Source organism: Melozone crissalis, unplaced genomic scaffold (assembly GCF_028551555.1).
Source record: "Melozone crissalis strain CALT ecotype California unplaced genomic scaffold, PUWL_Pcris_2 ptg000013l_1, whole genome shotgun sequence".
Lineage (NCBI taxonomy): Eukaryota > Metazoa > Chordata > Aves > Passeriformes > Passerellidae > Melozone > Melozone crissalis.
Genome location: NW_026535791.1, coordinates 51,018,835 through 51,041,369, shown reverse-complemented (window position 1 = coordinate 51,041,369; position 22,535 = coordinate 51,018,835). Strand labels below are relative to the sequence as shown.

General features: G+C 42.1%; 1 protein-coding gene across 1 annotated transcript in view; it reads right to left on the bottom strand.

Annotated features, from left to right (window-relative positions):
- RAB20 (RAB20, member RAS oncogene family) overlaps positions 1 to 14,100 on the bottom strand; it is a 28,605-nt gene extending 14,505 nt beyond the window's left edge. The window contains exon 1 of the mRNA XM_054271950.1: positions 13,926 to 14,100. Within this exon, the coding sequence (XP_054127925.1) occupies positions 13,926 to 14,097 (172 nt within the window). The 5' untranslated portion in view covers positions 14,098 to 14,100. The remainder of the gene's footprint in view (positions 1 to 13,925) is intronic.
- Positions 14,101 to 22,535: the final 8,435 nt, after the last annotated feature.

Sequence of the window (22,535 nt, the reverse complement as noted above, 5' to 3'; positions counted from 1 at the left end):
CACACCATATGGTGTCATACTTAGCAGATAAAGCTGGGGGAAAGGAGTAGGAAGTGGGGGATGTTCAGAGTGATGGTGCTTGTATTCCCAAGTCAACATTACGCATTATGGGGCAGGCCCAGCTTCCCTGGAGATGGCTGAACAACTGCCTACCAATGACAAGTGAGAATGGATTCCTTGTTTTGCTTTGCTGGCACATGCAATTTTTGCCTTACCCACTAAGCTACTTGTCTTAACCCACAACTTTTCTCACTTTTACTCCCCCAGTTCTCTCCCCCATCCCCATGGGGCAGAGTAAGCAAGAGGGTGCTTGGAGCTTAGTTAAGATTGTCCTCCTAAATGTATCTCAATGAGCACTCTGAAATTCTACCACTCATCAGCATTCCTGACAGCTCTCAGCAGAGAATTGCTAAGTCAGGGTCTGCCCACTACCTCACAGACAAGAAATTCTTCCTGTTTTTCTTCATTCTTTATTCCTGTTTTAAGCTGAGTTAGGTTTTTTAACTTCCTCATTAGATACTTTGCTATAGCCTTAGCTCATTACAACCTCTTTTTTTAAAACCAAAATTCCCCAAAGGATTTTTTGTAGAGGGGTTAACTACATACATACCAAGACAATCAGTACAATACACCATTTTTGGAGTGAGGAAACACTATAAACTTAATAAATATCTCAATTAAGGGAATTGACATTTTAGAGACTACAAAAAGAGTTTATTTTTACTCATTGCAGACCCTCTTTGGATTAAATTTTGTATCCAACCATACATAAAATTAAAAGGTCTACTCTTTTAGAAACGTTCTTCTTTTTCCATATCATTGCTTTAATCCCAAACACATTCTATGCATTTCTGCTTCCTGGCTGTCAGTCATTTCCCTTTTTCCCATGTACAGGAAGCCAAACCATCAAGAAGCAGCTGTAAACTCTTTTGTGCACATCCACCCATGGTAACACAGTAAGTTAGCTTTCTTCCACAGACCCACAGGAGAGCTTCAGAGCTTGTTGCCCAGAGAGGATTTAGGTGCTCCAACCCTGGAAGTGTTGAAGAACAGGCTGGATGGGGGCCTGAGTAAGCTGATCAAGTGGGTGGTATCCCTGCCCGTGACAGGGGGTTTGAACCTAGATAATTTTTAAGATCTTTTCCAACCCAAACCATTCTAGATTAATGTACAAGAGCATTAGCTATGGCAGTGCCTATTTTCCATCAGCCCCACTTTCATGATGATTCCTTCTGTTAGAATTTCAAAAAGCACTAGCAGCAAAGACAGACCAGCAGAACCCAGCCCTACCCCTCTGTGCTCTACTTCAGGGTCATCCCAGCATCAGAGGCCTTCAAGAACCTGCAAGAAATTCAGTATTTAGACAGTTTCAGGGATCTGCAGGCCATCTCTACCACAGCATCAGGCCACCAGAAGCAAGAGTTTTTTAGCCTTTAGTAATCAGTCTGGAAGGCCACATATCTGTGGGAATGCACCTTCCAACCCTACCACACAGCCAGAACATTCTCTTCTTCCACAGGTGCAGCACAGTTTGGTTCAGTACATGCATGGGGCACTGCAGTGTAGAGAGGGACTCAAGTATATTGGCCATGCTTCCTTTTGAAGAGAAAATTAATTACTAGGCTCATATGTAGGCAGCCCCTCAAGCACTACTTCCGTAAATCTTTTATCCTACCAGTATGTTTCCAGGTTGATTAGGAGTAGAGGACAGAAAGAAGAGAACTAGGAGCTCTTCTAGAGGCCTAGTGTTTACAAAGCTGAAGTTAGTGCAAGACAGCAGCTAAATGCTGGTATTCATCAGTGATCACTACCAGGTGAGGAGGGGGAAGGAAAGGCATCTTCAAATCACAACATTCACATTCCAAGAAACAGAGTCCAGGTCACACAAAAACACACTTGAGAGCTGCCAGGCTGTTTTGTAAGAAGTGACCTTCTGTGTCACATGTTTCCAAAGTGAGGAATGACTCTTGCACACATAACAAAAACCACAGTTATCTGAAATGCTTCAGGAAGCTCTGGGTATCAGATCCCCACAGCTGGTCTACTTGGAAAGCGCCTCTTATTTAAGGTTAAATCATCTTTTGGTGAAATGGAACTGAGGCACAGTAGATAACTATATGCTAGTTCCTGATTTGTAATGCTGAGTTTAACTTCAAACCACCCCTCACCAACAATTTGAAAAATATTTAAACTTTGCTAAATGTGTAGAAATAAAGGCCATGGATCTTGCAAACTGAATTTAAAAGTCTACTGTTTTATTTTTTGAAGAGAAACTCATATTAATAACATGGGACATAAAATTAGGCTCACTCATTATTATTTGTTTCAACATTTTCAATGATTTATAGGCAGGTTCTCAACTAAGAACACAAGCAATGAATTCATGCATAATTAACCTTGAAGAAAATTATAACTGCTTCCATTACTTACCAGCTACCATCAGTTTCTATTCAGTTGAAACCTTCTTCAAGGGGTGCTTCTAAATAGTTGCTATTTGTCAAAAGCAGGAGGCAGTTCTGGTTATCCAGTGGGCTGCCTTCATCAAGGATCAGAAGTGGGAGACTGTGCCAGACAGTGCTGTAACCTGGGTTTTGTGGGAATGTATTTAAAACTTGTTCAAAACATTAGGATAATTTTATCACAGGACATGTGACTTGTGTTTTCAGAGCTTATGCTAACTAAGATAAACAAATGGCCTTGACATTTCTGGCACTACTTCTCCCATTTAATTCTCCTTCCAGTTTCTCTGCCTGCACACTTAAGAGCATACGTAATATCCACAGTTTAGGAGCATTAATGTGAGAATTAAATAAACTGTAATCAGACAAGAGGCATGGTACATAATCTCATCTCATTATTGTTCTCCAACCTGGTACAAAGGGAGTAGGGCTAAAAATCATAAACAACACAGTTCTGAACTTTCTAAACAAAATAAGCTCCCAAGAGCAATGTTACCACTGTCCAGTGTCTGCCCATGCAACCCTCCTGCCAAGAGGGGAAGCAGCCTACAGAAAGGGAACTGCTCACTGATTTGCTTGCACTGCATCCTTCTCTTCCATAATTAGGACAGTATCTCTAGGTCACAAAGTGTTCTGCCACTCAAAGAGAAGACAACTATTCCACTTCCACTGGGGTCCCAAGACTTGAAGCGAAAAAAGAAGTCAAACAGGACAACGTGACAAAACACAAGAACAGGAAGGGAGATAAGGGAAACAATACAAATGTCATACATACAGCTATCTGCTGCAGGAGGGAAAGCTCATGTCCTAAAGACAGCCTTACAGTCTCATGAAAATAAGAAGGAATCATACTGATAGAGGCTGGAGGAGCTGAGCAGTTAGACATTTTTAGTTTCACAACATTGGAGATTTAGTTTTTTAAAAAGCAACAGCCTGTATCAGGAAGGCAAAAAAAAAATTAAAAATAAATTCACTCATTATACCAGTGGGGATTTTTTGTTTTGTTTAAAACACCCAAATCTCACTTGCAGTAAACCACAAGATTTGATGATCCCTTTTATGAGACTTGGAAGATGTTGAATCAACTACACACAGATTTTCTTTCATTTATTTTTGTACCTATAAGCCACTACAGAGTCTGGTAATATCTCCCTTTTCTGAATGAATGAAAATTTTGAGAGCAAATGATAGGTGGAATATAAACAAAAAACCCTCTAGAATATTAAAAAGATTCTTATTTCTACCTTCAACAATTAAGAAAAGAACAACAGATGTACAGATTTATATGCCAAGATCACAGATCCCATGATGAAGAAGAGAAACTGAATTTTTGAGGCCTTTCACAACAAAATCTCACATATTTAAATATATATGGTTGAATATTTTATATGACTAAAACCTCATAAGTAGTCATCAGCTGCAGAATGTTGTCAGAACCCAGGACATCTCTCTGGCTGTCCTGAGCAGCCCAGACCCCTGCCAGGGGGCTCACAGACCCTGGCACAGAGCCCAAGATGCCTGTGGGTTTGATTATGACCTGTGAAGCAAGTTACCAACCTTAGATGAAGGTCTGCAAGCCACAACAGTTAAGTAGAATGATAGTGAATTTATCATGAGGTGAAAAAGTAGATTTTGAAGTTTTTAGAATGGGGGTTCAGGAGGCAAGATGGAGGGATCTGGGTGTGTCCAGCCTTTCTCCTTCTTCTCCTTGGCCTCCATCTTCTGCTGTGCTGTTGGCACTTTTAGATTGGTTTAGAGTAGAAGCTCACTGTCTAACATAGGTGATAGGTATTGGAAAGTAATTGTAAACATTGTATGCATAGTTTTTAGTATAAAAAGATAACACCGCCCTGGGGGCAGGCAGAGTGCCTGGAACTGTCTTGCTGAGCTGACCTCAGCTGGACAGGAGAAAATATTTTACAGATAAGGAACACAATAAACAACCTTGAGACCGAGAACTGAAGAGCTCTGACTCCTTCTTCGAGCGCTGGGCTGGGAAAAGAGACTTTCTAACTTACCTCAGGGTGACTCTGACCAGCGAGAGGCCCCAAGAGAATGTAAATCAAAATTTTTCCTTTTATTTCAACTGCGCTGAAGACCATTATTTTTGAAATAAGTATATGTAAGTGGTTGGATGGCTGGACAACACCTTTTCTCTGTATTTTGCAAGAATCTCCTTGTACTCAAGAAGTACAAAAGCAGTAGTTAGGAATATTAAATTATGTAACAGTATAGAAAATATGTAACTGCATCAAAAAGAAAGGTTGAGGGAACAGGGAGAAGTATCTACATCAGATGCTCACTCAGGTCTTTAGGCCCTCAGCAAGGATCTTCCATGAATGGCTTCTTGATGGCCCATGCAAAGCCAACTTCCATTCTCATCTGCTTCCTAAGAGATGGGAAGATATACTAGAAAATTCACAAACACATCTGATATCTCCCTTTAAAAACCATGTTAATAAGTACTCCTCAGATTTGTTTCTTTCCACACCTAGGTAGGTGTGGAAATCTTGTATGTTTATTGAGTTGGTTGCCCTAAAGGAAGCTATCCTGAATCTCCTGTGATGTAGGATAGCAAATTACTTATGTAAAGAATTCAAATTAAGAGCAAAACCCCACTCACTTCCTTTGACCACCTCTGCTCTCTGCAGCACACTTGCATAAGTTAAGTTTAATCACCAACCTGAAATCTCATTTCCTAGGCATATCTTCAGGTACTGAGTATGAAATTACAGTTAATCAAACACAGGAAAAGGAATTTATCACAGCTTTGATGCCTTTTGATCAACCCCCTGGATGTTGTACTTTCAGTGTTTCCCTGAAAGAAAGGAAATAATTCAGACTTGGAAGAGAAAATATTCTTTCTATTCCACAATTTTTGATGGCTCCAAATGTATCCACCGCAGACTCAGCATTTTTCTAGATGGAGACCCAAACAAAGGTTATTTGTTTGGATATTTTGCAATAGTAAAATGTGACTCAGATGAGGGATTACTAAGTGTACCTTCAGTTCAGGCAGTAAAACACTGCCCCTTGGAAGCTCACATGGCCAGTGGCTTCAACACGAGACAGCAATTGCAGTGAAGCAAACAATTCATAGAGATATAAGTGTGATTGCAGTGTGAAGTAGAGAGACTCAAACCAGCCCACAGAGGATCAGGAGAAACTCAGCCAAGGCACTGTGAGGCTGCTTAGGGGTTTCCCTGGTTTGGATATTTGTTCCACCATAATGTGCACATACTGAGGTGAAACTAAAAATGTACTCACCATACAGGATCACTCAAAGTAGTAATTTTACAACTACTAGCAGCCAGTTACCAGCCCCACACTTGTATTTTAATTGTCCACTGTCCCTTTCCTTCCAGCTGAGAGCAAAAGTTAATTGCATAGTCAATAGAAAGACACCACAACCCTGACTGCCTAAGTTCAGGCACCTGGATATACAATAATAATTTTAAATACCTATTTGTTTTCCATTACAGAATGTGATTGCATCCCAGTAAAAACAACAGCAACAACAAAAAAACACCGCACCACCACAATTTAATCAATGCGTGTTATTTGCATACATTCATCTCTACACTGCAGTTTGTGAAGCATTCTGCTGTTCTGTGCCACAATAGTTCTCAGACAGAGAACTATTGGAAAAAACATTTCCCATCCCATCCCTGTGTTTTTCCCCTCACGCTCAAATTGAAAGAGCTGCTGTTTCTTAGCTCAGCCATACATTTCACAAAGTCAAACTGCAGAATGGAACAGGGCATTAGTAACTTGTTTTCATGCCCAGAACACCTATGCCTTTGCATATACCCTCTAGGACATCAGTTTAACTGAAGCCAATAATCCAGTTCTTGGACACCCTTATTTTCTACAGTCTCCTACCAGCTCCCAATCCAGCAGGAAGATGAATTTCCATATATCTGCAATTTTTGTGAGCACCTTTGCCATTGCATTTACAATGTTTTACTAACCATTCCTCTTGTTCACGTCTCCCTCCCTCATACATTGTCAGTATTGGCATAAAGCAGACAGTATTTAAACTAATCTTTCAGCTGTTTAGTCAATTTTGACAGATATCTGCAAAATACACCTCTTCCTTCAGTAACCAGGAAAGAAAAATGCAATGCCAGAGGCACAAACTCTTCATCAGGAAGATTCTCCATATTGCTCCAGCCTAGAATCTGTGACTTTAAAAGATGGCATATTTAGTCAATTCAAGAACTTGAACAAACTCAAGTCCTCTTGAAAGTGGCTCATGTTTGTCGAGCCACAATGCCTTGGCACGATCCCAGACAGCTTTAGCCAGGCACATACCTCAGGTTACTGAGATTATTCTGATGGAATAGATGGAGAGAGTCCCACTCAAACTGTTGAGTACTTTCCCACTTAGGCTAGAACAGCTCGGTCACTTTGCACACTATTATTAAATACCACATGCAAAGTGGGGATTCAGTGTGGGGTCTGGAACACAGCAGGTAGCACAGAGGTCCACACACATCATTTACCTTAGCCTGCCTGCATCAAGTACTCACGAGGTGCCATAACCTCCCCTTTAGCTTGCCTCTCTAAGTCAGTAGTAAAATTACACATTAGAAATAAAATCCTGCTTTCAATAAATTCAGTTGGCTATAGCTGAATAAATTGTGTTACTTTTGTCTTGTTTCTTTTTGATATGTATTTTTCACGATTCCCTCTGACAAGGTATTTCTGTATTTTTACTTAATTTGCATACAAAAGCACTTTCAGCTGCAGTGAATTTGTTACCTTTGGCTTTACTTGTGAACCACTCTATTTTAACTTGCTGGACACAGAAAATAGAACTTTTTCCAGGACATTTCCTGGGCAGTTCATTATTTCTTCATATTTATAATCACCTCCCAGGTTATTTGGCTCTTTTCAGGAAACATTCATTGCAAAAAAAAAAAAAAAAAAGTAATCCAGTGCACTGTTTCACAACAACAAAACCATGTTTCCAGGGATGATCTAAAGCTTAAACTTTTATTCCTTCCTCTGAATCTGCTTCAGAGGCTTAGATACAGAGCTCACTGACAGTGAACTCTCTTCAGGAATTTCTGTCCCTTTGAGCTTCCATTCTTATGGTTTCATTTGCAAGATATGAAAATATATAGCTTATAACCATGCACAGTAATCTCAGAGAAGCCACACCATGTGTGTGTGAGGCACTGGTCCTTAGCCATCATGAACAACTAATTGAGGACAACATAATATTCTGCAAAATAATTTTCCCAAGGGCAGAAAGGAAAGATAAGTGTTTTAAGAATTTAGAAAAAAATTTAAACATCAAAGACTTGCTGGTAACTGGCCCTCAAGCCATGACTCATCAGCAACAGACTTAAGGGATTTTATTCTCCATGATTTCCAACCTCTATGGTGTTTAGTTCTCACCTGTTGAGTACAGGTACACACTCAGCAGCCTTCCTCACTGATGGTCCCTGATGCCCAAGACACTTTTTGAGGTGATATCCCCTATGTCCTTCCAATGAGAAACCTCCTGAACTAAAGATACCCCACTACACATCCAGCAACAGCCAACCCCAACCACTGCCAGAACTCCATCAGGTGCAGAAAGGCACACACATCAGAGCCCTCTTTGGCTTCAACTAACCAACCCAACCACCTCATCTGCAGCTTCTTTTTCCCTGCTGTAATCCTTCACTTCCAAAAGTCAAAACCAGAACAATACCAGAGTAGCTATTATCAGTGTCCACGTGTGAGGAAATGTGCCACCTAAGTCCTCCTCTTTGTTCTGTTTCAATATGATGGAGGACCATGTCTCTGCCCTACCTACTGACAATTTGCATATTGCTCACCACACAGGGCAATGCTTGATTCCAGCTTCCTGGGCTGATCTCACACTCTGAGGACCAAGCCACACCCGATTTCATGTTTGCATTAGAACTATGCTGATTCACAGCCTTTACCAAGAAATGGAAAGTGCAGCTGCATCAGAGGAAGTTCAGATTGGACATCAGGAAAAGATTCTTCACTGAGTGTGTGAACAGGCTCCGAGCAGCACCAAGCCTGCCAGAGTTCAAGGAGCTCCCTCTTGGTCACACGGTTTAATGCTTTCGTTTTAAGTAAATCTGCAAGGAGCACGGAACTGGACTTGGTCTTTACGGGTCCCTTTCAGCTCGAGACATTCTTTGACTCAGTGTGCACAAGGAAGGGTTCATCAGCACAGATAAATTGTGAAAAAAAAAGAACAAAACCAAACCCACAAAACCCTCAAAGCCTAACTAAGCAAGGGGGAACCTAATCCTTCTTACCGGGGGAATCTAACACATCTGACCAGCTAAACATTGACACCTTGGCCGAGCAAGCTGAGCCCAGGCAGCTGCCGGCACTGCAGCCCGTAAACCCCAGCAGCCAGAGACAGAAGCTGTGAGCAATTCACACGTGCTCACCAGCGCTGATTAACACCAGGCATCAGCAAACCGGTCACAAGAGATGGGAGCACTCGTTCGGCAGATACACTGCAGCTGACCCAAGGCACAGAAGAGGCTTTTCTAGGCTATGTTTATCTCCTTTGTCCCTAAATACAGTAGCTCTGACAAATTTATATATATATATATATATATATACAGGTAAAAATAAACGGTTGGAAGATGTAAAAATATGAACCGAGTATTCACAGAGTAAAAAAAAAAAAAAAAAAAAATCAAGTCATTCCTTGTTGACAGATAGTTCAAAATGAGAAGAAGGAAAAGAAGGAAAGTTTGTTTCCCTTGAAGTTAACCTATATGTTTCCCCATTATAATGCTGCATGAATATCTGCTAGCAAGTTCAAAATTCAGTCTCTTAAAATTGGCTTAGAGGATCCTGATGTGAACTTTCTGAATTACTGGTCATTCATTTACCAGTTGACTGCTCTAATACTATGCCAGCAACACAGGGAACATGGCCACTAATAATTAAGAAACCTTGCTGCTGGGATTAAGAAACCACTTCTCTGCCAGATGAACAAATGTCAACTTAAAGAGACTGAAATCTAACATACAAAAAAAGTTTTACCTTTTGAAATACCAAGGCATCAGAAAACATGGCTGAACAACTAAAAACTCCTACAATATCATTAGCTGCAGCCACCACACATTACTATTCCAGGTTTAATGGTGGAATAGGACCAAGACCCTCAACTTCAGGAGGTTTTGTGCTGCCAGACATAAAAGATTGTATGCTAGCTCTGAGCTACATGCCATCAGCTCCCAGCAGGAAGTTTTGGATTACTCTGCAGCTGCTGTCAGCACTGCCTAGAAAATATATTTATATATACACATACATGTATATACACACACAGATATATATATAGCTTTGACATCCTGAATGTTCAACCCTCAATCCTTTTGTGTGAGGAGGAGGATCTTCTTACTGCTTACTTTCATTGTTGCAGAAAAATACTACTTCAAAAAAACTAGCACAAAGCATGCATTAAATGTTTTTAAGACTAGGCCTCTATCCAGCAAGCTGGCTCTTTAAAATATGCTAAAAGTGTACAGTTACTTCTTTTTGTACAGTTTATGCTCTTTTTTTTTAGTTCCTTTGAATTAACTGATCGAAAGAGAAAACAACAAATGTAATTTGTTGCATCAGAATATAAGAAGGAAATAATTCTATGCATCAACCACAAATACAACAGCAGCCATGCCAAGTCAGACACAAGACTGTCTATCCAAGCCTCTGACAATGGACAAACAGCCAAAAGCAGATGGCTAGGAAAAGGAGAGCTTTGGAACATGGCAAGCATATGAGACTTCTCCCAAGTATTCCCCCATCTGGGACTTATTTGTTTCCTTGACTTGAATGCAACTTCCAAATAACTTCTCTCATAATCATCAAATTGGAAAACAGGAGATGTTGAACTATTTGCGATGAGCATTTACATAAAAAAACAATCAAGTCTGACAACTTCTGCACACCCATTCTACAGGGCTTGTGGATAAGAACATGAAAGATTTAGACTAGACTAAGCAGCTGATTTTTCCAAGATAAGGAGGGGTGTGAATTTACAGCTAAGACTCCTCCCTAGAATGACTGATTTACACTTCAAATCTAACTTGGTAGAACAGGTCAGGTGTGCACACTGATTTCATTAAAGACAACACAGAAATGCACATTTTAAGCACTGTGGTAAGCAAATATAGTTCTTCCTAGGAAAATGAGATTTTTCTAAATTCAGAGCAGGAAGTAATGCAAAATCAACAGAGTGATTAGTGAAAATGACACACATTTTAAATAGCTCAGAAAATCAGCAATTACACTTGTACTAGCATCCATGCATACTTTTGATCCACCGCCACTACTGCAGATATTCTCATTGATCACTAAAGTCTAAGTGTGCACAAACACCACTTTGTATTACAAGAATGAAGCCTCATTGTATTGAGGCTTGCATTTTTACAGCCAAATGCCCACCCCATACCAGAAAAACAAATAACCCATACAATCTGAATTGCAAGTAAAACATAGGGGACTTCTATGGAGATCAGTCCCAAAAATAATGCTCATAAGCAACAACAAAAATAAACATACATTCACATACTAAATATAATATGAATGGAGAAAATTTAAAAAGAAGATATATTCCAGTTTACCTTGTTTAATTATGTATTGAACAAGTACAGTAGCTACTACCATGCATACCCTAATTTCTCTAGGCCAAATCTTCCATATTTCTACATTATACATTGTATAAAGTGCTGTTGAGGTATTAAGACAGACATCCTGAGCTGGCACTCAGTATTCAGGTAGGTGGAATGGATGTAAACTTTAATCCACGTTCTTGTCATTGCTGTGCTAAAGAATTTCAACTCTCCTGGATGATTGCTTGTTGCTGGATTTCTCTATAGATCTACACATGCATAATTAAAGAAAACGATGTATCAGTATTTGATAACCCTATATATAACTGCTTCACAAGAATTCAGTAGTTAGCAACATCAGGTTAATAAACAGACAAAAAAGCTAAATTTTAAACTCGTCCTTTCTACACATTCCAAGCTTACTTGGTACCCACCTGGTAGAGATAAGAGACAGTGAGACCACAGAGAGATAAGAGGTGCAAACCAAAGTCTCCAGACACGTTGGGGCCAGCAAAAGCATAAGATCCACACAAAATAAAAATAAACAAATGAAAAACACCAACTTTTGAATCCCCTTGTGATTTTACACCAGAGTTACAGTGTCAACAAGGTCCCTTACTTCTTCACCAGGACAGCAGAAAGCACATATGTGCCCTGGGAGCTTCTATTAATTTCCAAGAGTAATGAGAGCTGTTAATAAACAAAAACCCACAGGACCCAACAGTCTAGCCCAGTTTTGGTAACTTCCATCATTCTGCAGGAGAACAAATTAACAGGGAGATGGTGCAAGAGCCCTTGTGTGCCCCTGAAACACGAGAGAGGGGACAGTCAGGCTCAGAGCTAACTCCAGCCACAGAGGAGAATGAGGAAGGTGTGTTATGCCACCCTGGTACAATACAGCAACACTTTTCAACTGTTGCTCTGCAAACAGAGTTTCAGCAACTCTGCTCCAGAAGTGCTGCTGAGCAGCAGGAACCCCTGCTGCAGAGCTGCGCATTGGCAGGGGCCCTGCTCCAGGGTGCAGAGGGAATTGTGGCCACTGGGGAAGCGATTGCTGAGCTCTGAACACTTGCACTGTCCTGAGACAGATATCACCTGTGTGCTTCATCTGGCACACAGAGATTCCTCCTCTGGAGCTATCCAGATTCCACACACAACTGGAACCTGGTTCCTCAATTAACACTGAATAAAATACCACAATAAAAATAAACGACTGACAAAAAGGGGCTCTGAAACCAGCAGACAAGCCTTGCAGGGACTTATTTTATTATGTATGATTAAAAAAAAATAGAAGAGTGTCATGAAAATTACCAAGGAACAATGTCACCAAGACAGATGGTTTTTCTGCTGAAATAAAGCCCACTGGTAATCACCCACAGGGGTCTGGCTTACAAGAAACAAGCAGTCACTGCCCACAAGAGACTCCCCATAGTACAACACAATAACTGTAAAATTGAAGTAGATTAAAAAAAAAATACTGCAAATGGCATGGAAATTATATTTAAAACAGAGCTACTGGTAGAGAGCTTTCATGATAGTAACAGATTACCAAATTCTAGAAAAAGCTCTTAAGCACCTCCTTCCCACACTTCCCAGAAGTGTTTCTGTATAACTTTTTGGCAGTTTCATTTCTCCCCTTCCTTCTTCTCAATTTCTGACACAGGAAAAGCTATTTTGGACTAGATTGTGACATGAAGTGACACAGCAAATGAACTTCCCTCCGAAATTTCATCAAGAGGAAACTGGAATATTGCACGATGCTGCAGCTCCTCAAGTTTCACAAGGACATATAACTTGCATCCTTCATGTTGCCACTAAATAGTTTTAAAAACTCCAGCTAAACATGAAATCAACTACAAAAACAATGGAACAAGATTATATTTGCAAAGAACAATTTAAAGGCAAGAGCGTCCATTGACTTAATTTTGCAGGACACGCTGGTCCTTTACATGGCAAAGGAGAGCTTCCTGACTTGATAATCAAGAGCAAGACATTCACATGACTAAGACCACAAACCGCTTCTCCGGTCCATGCTCTCCCACCTCCTCCAGCCCAGGCCTCCAAACCGCAGCCCACGCTCGGTCCTGCATCCCAGAGATGCTGCGGCACAGCCAGCCCCTCGCTGCTGTCCCAGACAGGAGCTGCCGGCAGCTCATGCTCTGTGCACCAGTTCCTTGCAGCTGCGGGGAAGGGGAACGCCACGTCTGAAGGGCTGGCAGGCAGCACGCCCTGGGAAGTGACACCAGCTGATATCCAACTCAACAGTACACAGCGAGAAGGGATGAACTCAGCAAGAAAGGGAAGGGAGAAGCTGCAACCTCTCTAATTCCTGACTGAACTTGTGGACAGTAGCCATCTACTCGGGTAAAAGAAAGCAACCAGACACCGCAATCTTCCCTGTACATCCACATTTTGCAAAGAAAAAACACCAGAGATGAACAGTTGTAAGACCCCTTATAGCCCGTCAAAATCATGTCTCTTTTCAGACTCTGTCCTACCACCCAACCCTATGATTCAGGCGGCTGACTTCACCGCAGAGCCGAAACAAGGCGATAAGCAGCGGGGTAGTGCCCCCGGCGCCGGCCGCCGCCTGCGGGGCACCGCGGGATCACGTCTCCATCCCCTGCCCCCGCTTCTCGCAAAGCGAAGCTGTCCCGAGCGAGGGCACCCACCCCGCAGCTCGTACACCAGGGCCGAGCCAAAAGTAGGGAAAAGGAAGCCCTACGCATCCCAAGGCACGGAGGGTGCCGCGGGCAGCGCCGCTCTCCCCGGGGCCGGAGGAGAGGGGCAGCCCGCCAGCAGACACCCCGCGGGTTCCGGGGAGCGCCGTGCCGGACCCCGTGCCCTCCGTGCCGCGGTGCCTCACCTGCGGTGTCCCAGATGGAGATGTTGTACGGCCCCCACTGCTTCAGGTAGAAGGCGCCGCCGACGGTGCTGACCGTCTCCTGGAAGCGCCGCTCCATGTAGCGGTGCAGCAGGGAGGTCTTGCCCACGTTCATGTCCCCCAGCAGCACCACCTTCCCGTCCGGCTTCTTCATCGCGGCTCGGCCCGGGTCGGTTCCCTGCCGGCGGCCGCTGCCGCTCCCTTGCCCGGCCCGGCCCGGCCCGCTCCGCCCGGCGGGGCCCCGGAAGCGGCGGGACGAGGGCCCGGAGTCGCCTCCGCCGGCAGCGAAAACTTCGGGGGCTCCGCGGGAGCCGCCGCGATCCGGCCCCGGCTCCGGCTGCTGCTCCTCCCCCGGCCCGGCCCGGCCCCGCTCCCGCCCCGCCAGGGGGAGGGGACGCGGGCGGGGAAGTGGCCGGAGCTCCGCGGCCCCTCCGCCCCTGCCCTGCTCTACCCTACCCTACCCTACCCTGCCCTGCCCTGCCCTGCCCTGCCCGGTGCGGCCGGGTGCGCTGTCCCTGCCCCGGGGCAGGCTGCCCGCTGCCCGGTTCTGTCGGGGCCTCGCTCGGCCTCGCTGAGCCTTCGGGAGATGCCGCTGCGTCCCGGGATGCTCGCGTCCTTCCAGCTGGAGATGGCACAGACACCACCTCCGCAGCCCTCCCGGAGCACAAGGCAAAGCCCGCTCATCCCGCTCCCCTCCTGGGATGTACACGGAGGGGCAGAAAGTTGCTCCGAAATTAAGATCTCTCACAGAGCTGTGACAGCTTCCAGGCAAACACCTTTGCCCTGGTGAGAGGGAGGTGTCAGCGATTATTTTCCGAGGGCAGGTCTACCCAATTTCACAGTCCATTGCCCAGCTGCTGTAATTCAGATTAATTCCATTACAGAGATCTAGCCTATCCTTTTTGCATCAGTCCTCTTTATGCCAAACAAATCTGGGAAAAATATTAATAAAATATAAACTTGCTACAAATTTTGGGTCCAATAAAGGGACAATTTGTAGACCAACTGGGGGGAGGAAGCAACTGTTATAGTATTCTTAAGAGAACCTACCATTTACTAATTGTCTTTCCCTCCCCACAGAAATGTGTTCAAATAGAAGCACTTTTCTTAATAAGTGAACATGCGTCCTCATTCTTGCATGTCTCATGTTGAAAGTGCTAGAATTTCTTTAGCCAGTCTAGGCCTCATATTTATGAGATGCTTTGATTTTTGCCTACCTGCTAAAAAGGATTAGCTGTGTGACAGTCTGGGTTTTTTAAGCCTTGCCTACTTACTTTTGCTTATTCTGCTTTTACTGACCAGATTTGTAATCTTGCAGCTGTAGCCAGTGATATGTAATTTCAGTTCAGAATAAGATATGCTCCAGATATTAAAGTACTGGAGATACCCAAAGAGAGGGGATATTAAATGGTTAGGTAAAAAAAGTCTTACAAGTGACTTCAAGATATTAATGTGGGATGTGATTCAGAGCTGTGTGCAATACTAATTAAGGGAGAGGGGGGAATTGTTGCACTTGGGTGATTGTGTGGCACTATTTTTATGTGGCATATGCAGCCTTTGCCTCAGATTCTCATTTTCTGCCTGGATTCCTACCTCACTCCAAGAGTTGGGAAAAATACACTCATTGGATCAAAGTGCTTCTCTGACATACCTCTAAGCAAGTAGGTTTCTTCTGGGTGCTTGGTATGAAAGTGTAAAAATAACAAAATTCTCTTTGTATGGATACTGCTTGCAAATTCCCATGTGCAATATGTTTCACCCTTTTGAAGCGGCAGATGCCATTTCAGAGAGAGAAAAGAAGCATCTTGTATCAAAGAGTTTAGACCATAAGGATCTGCACCTGTAAAAGATTCCTGGGTTTATGTACTCTTGCCATATGAACTGTCCACAGAATAACAAAATACCTAAAAGCTTAAACACAGTTATTGATTTACAACAGTGCTTCTGCTACCAACTCCTAGCAATTAAAGCACTTAAACCAATTATTTCTGAATTTTACCAAAATTCTGCTCTATTTGAATTATTTTCAAGTACTAGTGAAATGTAGGTCTTTCTGGTATTCAAAACAAGTATCAATAGTTTCTAAAAGTAAACAGAGAACTTAGGACAGAAAACAGTCTGAATAATAGGGACAGAAAACAGTCTGAATAATAATAAACTCAAGACAGAAAACAGTCTGAATAATAGGGTGAAAAATGCAACTGGGATTTTAGGCTCTGTTAATAACATGCTCTATAAAAAGAGAAGTCCATTCCCTTCACAGATGTTTTCCACAGTTTCTGGAAACACATCCCCATACCTACATCCCCACATATTTGAGTGGGTGTATTTCCAGCTAGCAGCAGTCAGACAGTCAGGGGACTCTCCTGAAAGTGTCACCAGCCAAATGTCACTGATAGCACTGTATCGCTTTTGTATGTTAAACACAGCCTAGCTCAATGAGGCACCAAATTCATCTGGTCCAGTACTGGTTTGGAGCTGGTGCCACAGCTAACAACTCTCTAATGCACAAGGGATGTGCATTATCCCACCAGTATTCACCTCCCATTCACTGCTTACTTAAAGGGCCATCTCTGTTTCACAGCAATCTGTCCCTGATAATCAGGTGCAACAGAATTGGAGGGTGCCGCATGTTGTTTCAGATCCTTGGGAGAATTTAGGACAGTGGTGCTCTGAACAGGGTCAAGGTATGTCAAAGGGCCCCTGAGGTGAGCCCTTAAAGAGTCAAGTTTGTGAAGTCCTGAGCAGCCTGAGCTCCCACTGACCTCAGGAAAGCACGCTCACTGGGCAGAGCACAGCATGGTGTGTTATTACTGCCGACACCGCCTTGGATGAACGCACTCCGAACCTCAGCATGCAATTTAAGTCACCCCTGGTTAAAGTCAAATGGCTCACGATAGTCTGTAATGCAATATAAATAATAACAGAGCATATGTAAAAATATTTGGGAAAACATGAAGAGCCTGTAATTTGCTGTCTAGCACTCAGATGTATTGGCCTGTTGCAAGATAATTTCCCCAAATCACTGAGTCGTCTGTAGCAAGACGTCTCCACAGTAGTTAGTATGGGCATGAAGAATGTCAAATTGCTTGATAGGAAGGAATATGGAATACTTTACTCTCTAAGTAGTGCAAGTATGTGGACTACATACGTTGGCTGGTGTTTTTCATTTTAGAGCATCTGAGGACACCTTTAATTACAATGAGGTAGTTCATTAGCCTTCCTGACAGTGTGACAATGTGCTCACCATGGTTGGTCTCCGGATGTTCTGAAATTCAGACACTTGGATTAGGATACAAAGAGGGACAACACATTACAGTTTCTTACCCACTTCTGTGCTAGAGTAAGACCTTCCCAAGAGTAAGAATGTTAGCCTTGTACACAAGCCAAAATCCTGAGCCAATAATGATTGTACTGACGTCAGGGTAACTCAACCTTTTTAGTCTCCTGCAGTATGAAAGCTGCTTAGTATTGCAGGAGAAAATTAGAGCCTGTTTATTTTTTTCCTTGCCAGCCTTCCCTATATATATATATTGTCCTGCCTATGGTTCTTATTTGGTCTTCAGGCTAACAATATTTTGTAAGTTCACATGAGGTGAAATGTTTGTCACAGAACAAGGTTGTTTTTTGCTGAGCTGATCTTATTTTGGAGACAAATTGAGCAAGTGGTTGAAAGGATGTGTCATGTCAGCTACTAACTGCTGCCCCCAACATGTCACAGGTGTGCAGCAGACTTGGTGTTCAGCACCTCAACCTGCCTCCTTTTTGTCTTCTGTCAGTGTCTCTGTGTTTTGGGATGTTGAATCTCCATGGCCTGATGTGTGCTTTCTGGAGGTACCACAGGTGACCTCAATGGGACTGTTTGTAATGATAGAGGTGGTACAATCTCATCCTACTTTTAGAACATGGAAGAATCCATAACTTAGAGCCATCTCTATCTCAGTTACCTACTGAATCCTAGACAAGGTTTTACAAATCCTAGACAAGGCTTTACAAATCCTAGACAAGACTTTACAAACCAAAGAGAAGGACAATAAGGGAGGTTTATTCCTTGTCCTTAATACGTGCTGGCACACCAGTGCTTTGTTGTACCTCTTCATGAAGCATGAGGTCACTGCAGAAGTTACAAAAAGGTACCATTTGGTGAACCACAGCAATTTCTGGTTTTGTTTCTGCTTATTGCCTTCCTTTATGACTTCTTTCTTCTAACGAGCAATGAGTTTACTCTGTTTAATGAGAATGCATGCTCACGAAACAGAAATATTTGCCCTCATCATCTTCCAGACAGCTGTAACTAGAGCTCACTCTCAAGGTGTTTTCTTTCAGGCTAGGAAGCCTGAAATATGTAGACAGAGCAGTGGCAACGTGATGAGTAGCCATGTAGCCTGTAAAAGCTATTCTTCATGTTGCCACTGCTCTGCCTACATATTTATCCTAGCATATACTAGGCTCTTCCTCTCCACCCCACAGGTTAGTCCTCCATCTAGATGCCTGTACTGCCCTAATCAAGGGAAATTGCCTGTACTGCTTATCAAAAGCTGGTCTGCCCTTCTCTAGGGTTGCACTTCTACACCCTTCTTCTTCTCCTTTTCCTAGCATTTTTCCTAGGCTGACGACAACTGAGCTTGATAAGCTGATGAAAAACCAGCTCAACAGTGACTGTGAGTAATTTTCTGTTGATTTTGTGGTCGGCACAGAGGAGGCTGATGAGGCAGCCCATGGTTGGAGGCACTGACCTTCAGTCCTCTGGGTCTTCAGCTAAGCAGTGCTGGTTGCTCACAGACCTTTATCTTCCCTTGGCAAGTGTCCCTGCTCTGCCTCATCTTCAAACCTTGCAGGTTTTGGAACACCTCAGTTGTAGGACTGTTTTCTTTCACCAGAATTGGAAAAGTATTTCACTATATAACTCCTGCCTGGTTGGTATCTGAATCACTCTGACAGTGAGATGGTAAACCAACCAGCTCAAGACATCCTTATCGCAGAAAAGCCTGACCTGGATGATTAGAATTTGCCTGTGTTACATCAGTTGAACATCAGGTCTTAGATGGAAACCATGAAGCAACCTGAGCTATAGATATACTCAGCTATAGATATACTCAGCCAGTGAGTGAGCAAGAACCTGATGCACAGGTGCTAGAGACGCAGATGAAAACTCAATAAATGACATAGAAATATAGGACTGGAAATTCAATCAAAAAGTAAGCATTGTGATTCAAAGTGATCACAATGCAAGAAGATCTGGTAAATGCACTAAATGTGAGTTTTGCATTGATTGGTTTTTTTTAACTGCAGTATTTTAAGGTCTAGTCTGACTCCAGCAGCACACAAGAATCCAAGGCTGTCCTACTATCATGTTCCTAAAGTTTAATAGGACTGTGTGTGGACGTGTACAAAGGTGCATATAAGCGTACAAGAAGTTACAGAATTATGGCCTTTGAAAAATGCATTAGATTTTCACTCTTCCTGGCATCATGAAGGAGATTGAATAAGTTAGCAAATAGTAAGACAGAATTTGCTTTAGTTTTTATAAAGTCATTAAGATTCTTGTTCATAATAAGCAGACCCATGTATCTAGGAGACATCCTATGGACTGCAGCAGCCCACAGTGGGAATGTGAGTGCAGATTTGGCAGAATCAGAAAGTGTGGTCCTATTGACTAATAATGATATAGGAGTTTAAAAAAGTGCAACTTGTGACCTTTAAATGTGAAGGTATTTCCACAGCACATTTGTGACAGTTGAAATAATTTAACTTTTATTTGCAAATTCAATTCTGTCATTGTATGAATTGTTAAAAAAGCAACATATACGGAACAGTTTTATTTGGACCACCTCATTCCTAATGGCATGCATGCATATCAAGTATCTTTAGCATATTATACCTGGAGTCATTTCTCTAGGCTGTAGCCATAGCTATTCCCTATGAATAAATTCACATGGTGCCAAGCATGCGATCATGGTTTCTGGTCATGAAGAAAAGGCCACTGAAGAGCGTCACAAATTTGCCTCAGGGCAAAATCCCATTGCCCTGGTTCCAGACAGGGCAGGGTTAATTTTTGCAGTAGCCAGAAGGGATCACTGCTAGGGCCTGGAGGTAATTCTATACCACCTCACATCATTTTCTGGGAGCAGGGAAAGGGGTCCCTTCCTGCTGTCAAAGCATGGCCACTTGGTGGGTGCTCTCAGGGGTGGTTTCTATGTGGTGAGCACTCGCATGTGAATTGCTCGCCTCTTAGACACATTGTTATTAATATTGCTGCTGTTACTCTTCAGTTTTTGATTTCGTTGCTGTTTCCAGTAATTGTTCTTGTCTGAACCTATGATCTTCACCTTTTGAGCCTCCAATTCTCCTCTCCATCTCCCTGCAGGGAAAGGGAGTGGGGCATGTGGTTTGGAGTGTTTCATTGGGAACACTGAATTGGGGAATCATTCCTAAACCGTGACACACATCCAGTCAGGAGTTACACTTTGTCCTGCCTCTAGCCCTGTTACTAAACTTTGGTTTCACCTCTTGGCTGAACAAGCCATTGCAACCCCCTTTTCTCCTTCCTCTTTGAGCTCCTCCCCACCCATACTGGCAGTTGTAGAGAGAAGTGGGATTTCTCCTCCTGGTGCATGTTAAAGTTGAAAAAAATTGATTGCATTTGGCAGGAAAAAACAGCTACCCTCCTTTTATTCCCTTACAGAAAGACAACAGTGTGACCTTCAACATGTAAACTGATCACTCTGAAATGAAATTTTTCACAATGGTTTCTCCTATAAGTATTGCACCCCTTCACGGGTTCCTGTTTCATCTGGCACGTCTGGCCCTTGGATGAGAGATGCCCCAGCTATTCATGGATAAGAGAACCCACTTAGAAAAGAAATATTAATGCAATTAGAAGCATAAAGATAATAATGATTTGCTTACATGTGTGAAGATGTGACTTTGAGATTAGAAGAAAAAAGGATGATCAAAGTGGAATTTAGAATATAAAAATATAATTTATACTAGCATGTTTTTGGAGAGTAATACTGGAAATTCTTGTCAAATTTATAGCATTCAAATTAGAAACTTACTGCATAAAATGTTCCAGTTCTCTGCTAGTCCTAGTTTAGAACTAGGAAAAAAAGGAAGCTATGATGACTTTCTTAGTTACTTCTGTAACAGAAAATCTTTTCTTCCTAGAATATGAAAGAGGGCTTCCTGGCTGCTTTCTAAATTGTATAAATAGACAAAACACCCCTGAATATTTCAGATTTTAGTTGCTAGCTAGTTAGTTGGATTTCTGCTGTTTCAGACATTATATCTAGGCATTAAAAGCCTACTAAAAATGCTAAGTTTTACTAAAATAGTTTCAAACACAGCATGAGGGCAACCTCATTACATTTGAAACATTGCAATACCATAATATCCTGTAGAGAGTTTACATAAAGATGGTGCAGTCAGAATTTCCTACTTTTTCTGTAACTTTAACAATATATTAATGATTAAAATGAAGTGCACCACTCCCCAGCGCATCACTTTACATCATAGTGTTTCTGAGAATTAATTTCTGTTTTATTCTTTTGAGTGCATTTCCAATGTCACCATTCAAAAAATTGCTGTTGATTGATCACAGGAAACTGTTCTGGTTTGCTTCTACTCTTTCTTTTTTAATAACCAAGGTTTTAATCATTACTCACCTTGGATACTCCTCCAGAAATCTTACTGAGATCAGTGGAACTATTCATAGCCAAGGTATAAATAAGTACGATGCAATTTGACCTTCAGTCAGCTCAAAAAATATTCTCCAACCTAATTATGTAGAGAAAATTCTGCTGTAAATTCAAGAGCAAAAATATTTTAAATTGCCTCTGACAAACAGCGTCTAGTGCTTGCAGCTGAAACTTAAACTTTTTTTTCCTGCTGTAATAGTTATTCTCTCTGTAGTTCTGTTATGTGAAAATTTGTGATGTTTGCTGAAGCAGTATATTTTTTGGCACTTATGAGTTGCTAGGAATTGCATGCTGCTGTTTCAACATCTTTCCAGGCTGTAGAGGATGCTGTCTTTCTTGGGGCCTGGGAAGTCACCTAGATATGAAATCTGTTGCTGGGGTTTTTTCCCTTTACAAAAGCAAGTTGCTAAAATAATTGACTTAGTAGCTCCTGAAATGAATTCAGCTCTGAAAATATTTATAAGTCTGCTTGCTTGCTTTTTCCCATTTGAAATGCCAAGTGGAAGGTAAATATAATTGTGGATTGGCTTTCTTTGGCATTGTTATCACTAGTAATTACTATTGTCATGATGTTTCCATCTTCAGAGCATTGCAGCCCCACAATCTGTGTTCATTTTCATTTAAGCCAACCCCTCTAAAACATTGCTTGAATTGCTTATGGAAGCAAATCAATTCTGTGTTTGGCCTCATACATCACTGATTGGTTCCAGAGCTTTGATAATAACCTAACTATATGATATATTTATAAATAGATATAAAAATATATACAATATCATTCATATATATATATATATAAAATATCCTAACTCTCCTTCATACCCAGGGCAAGAAACTCTTAATCAAGAGGGAAAACTTGGAACCCTAAAGGATGAAGGAAGAAGGAAAATGCTCAAGG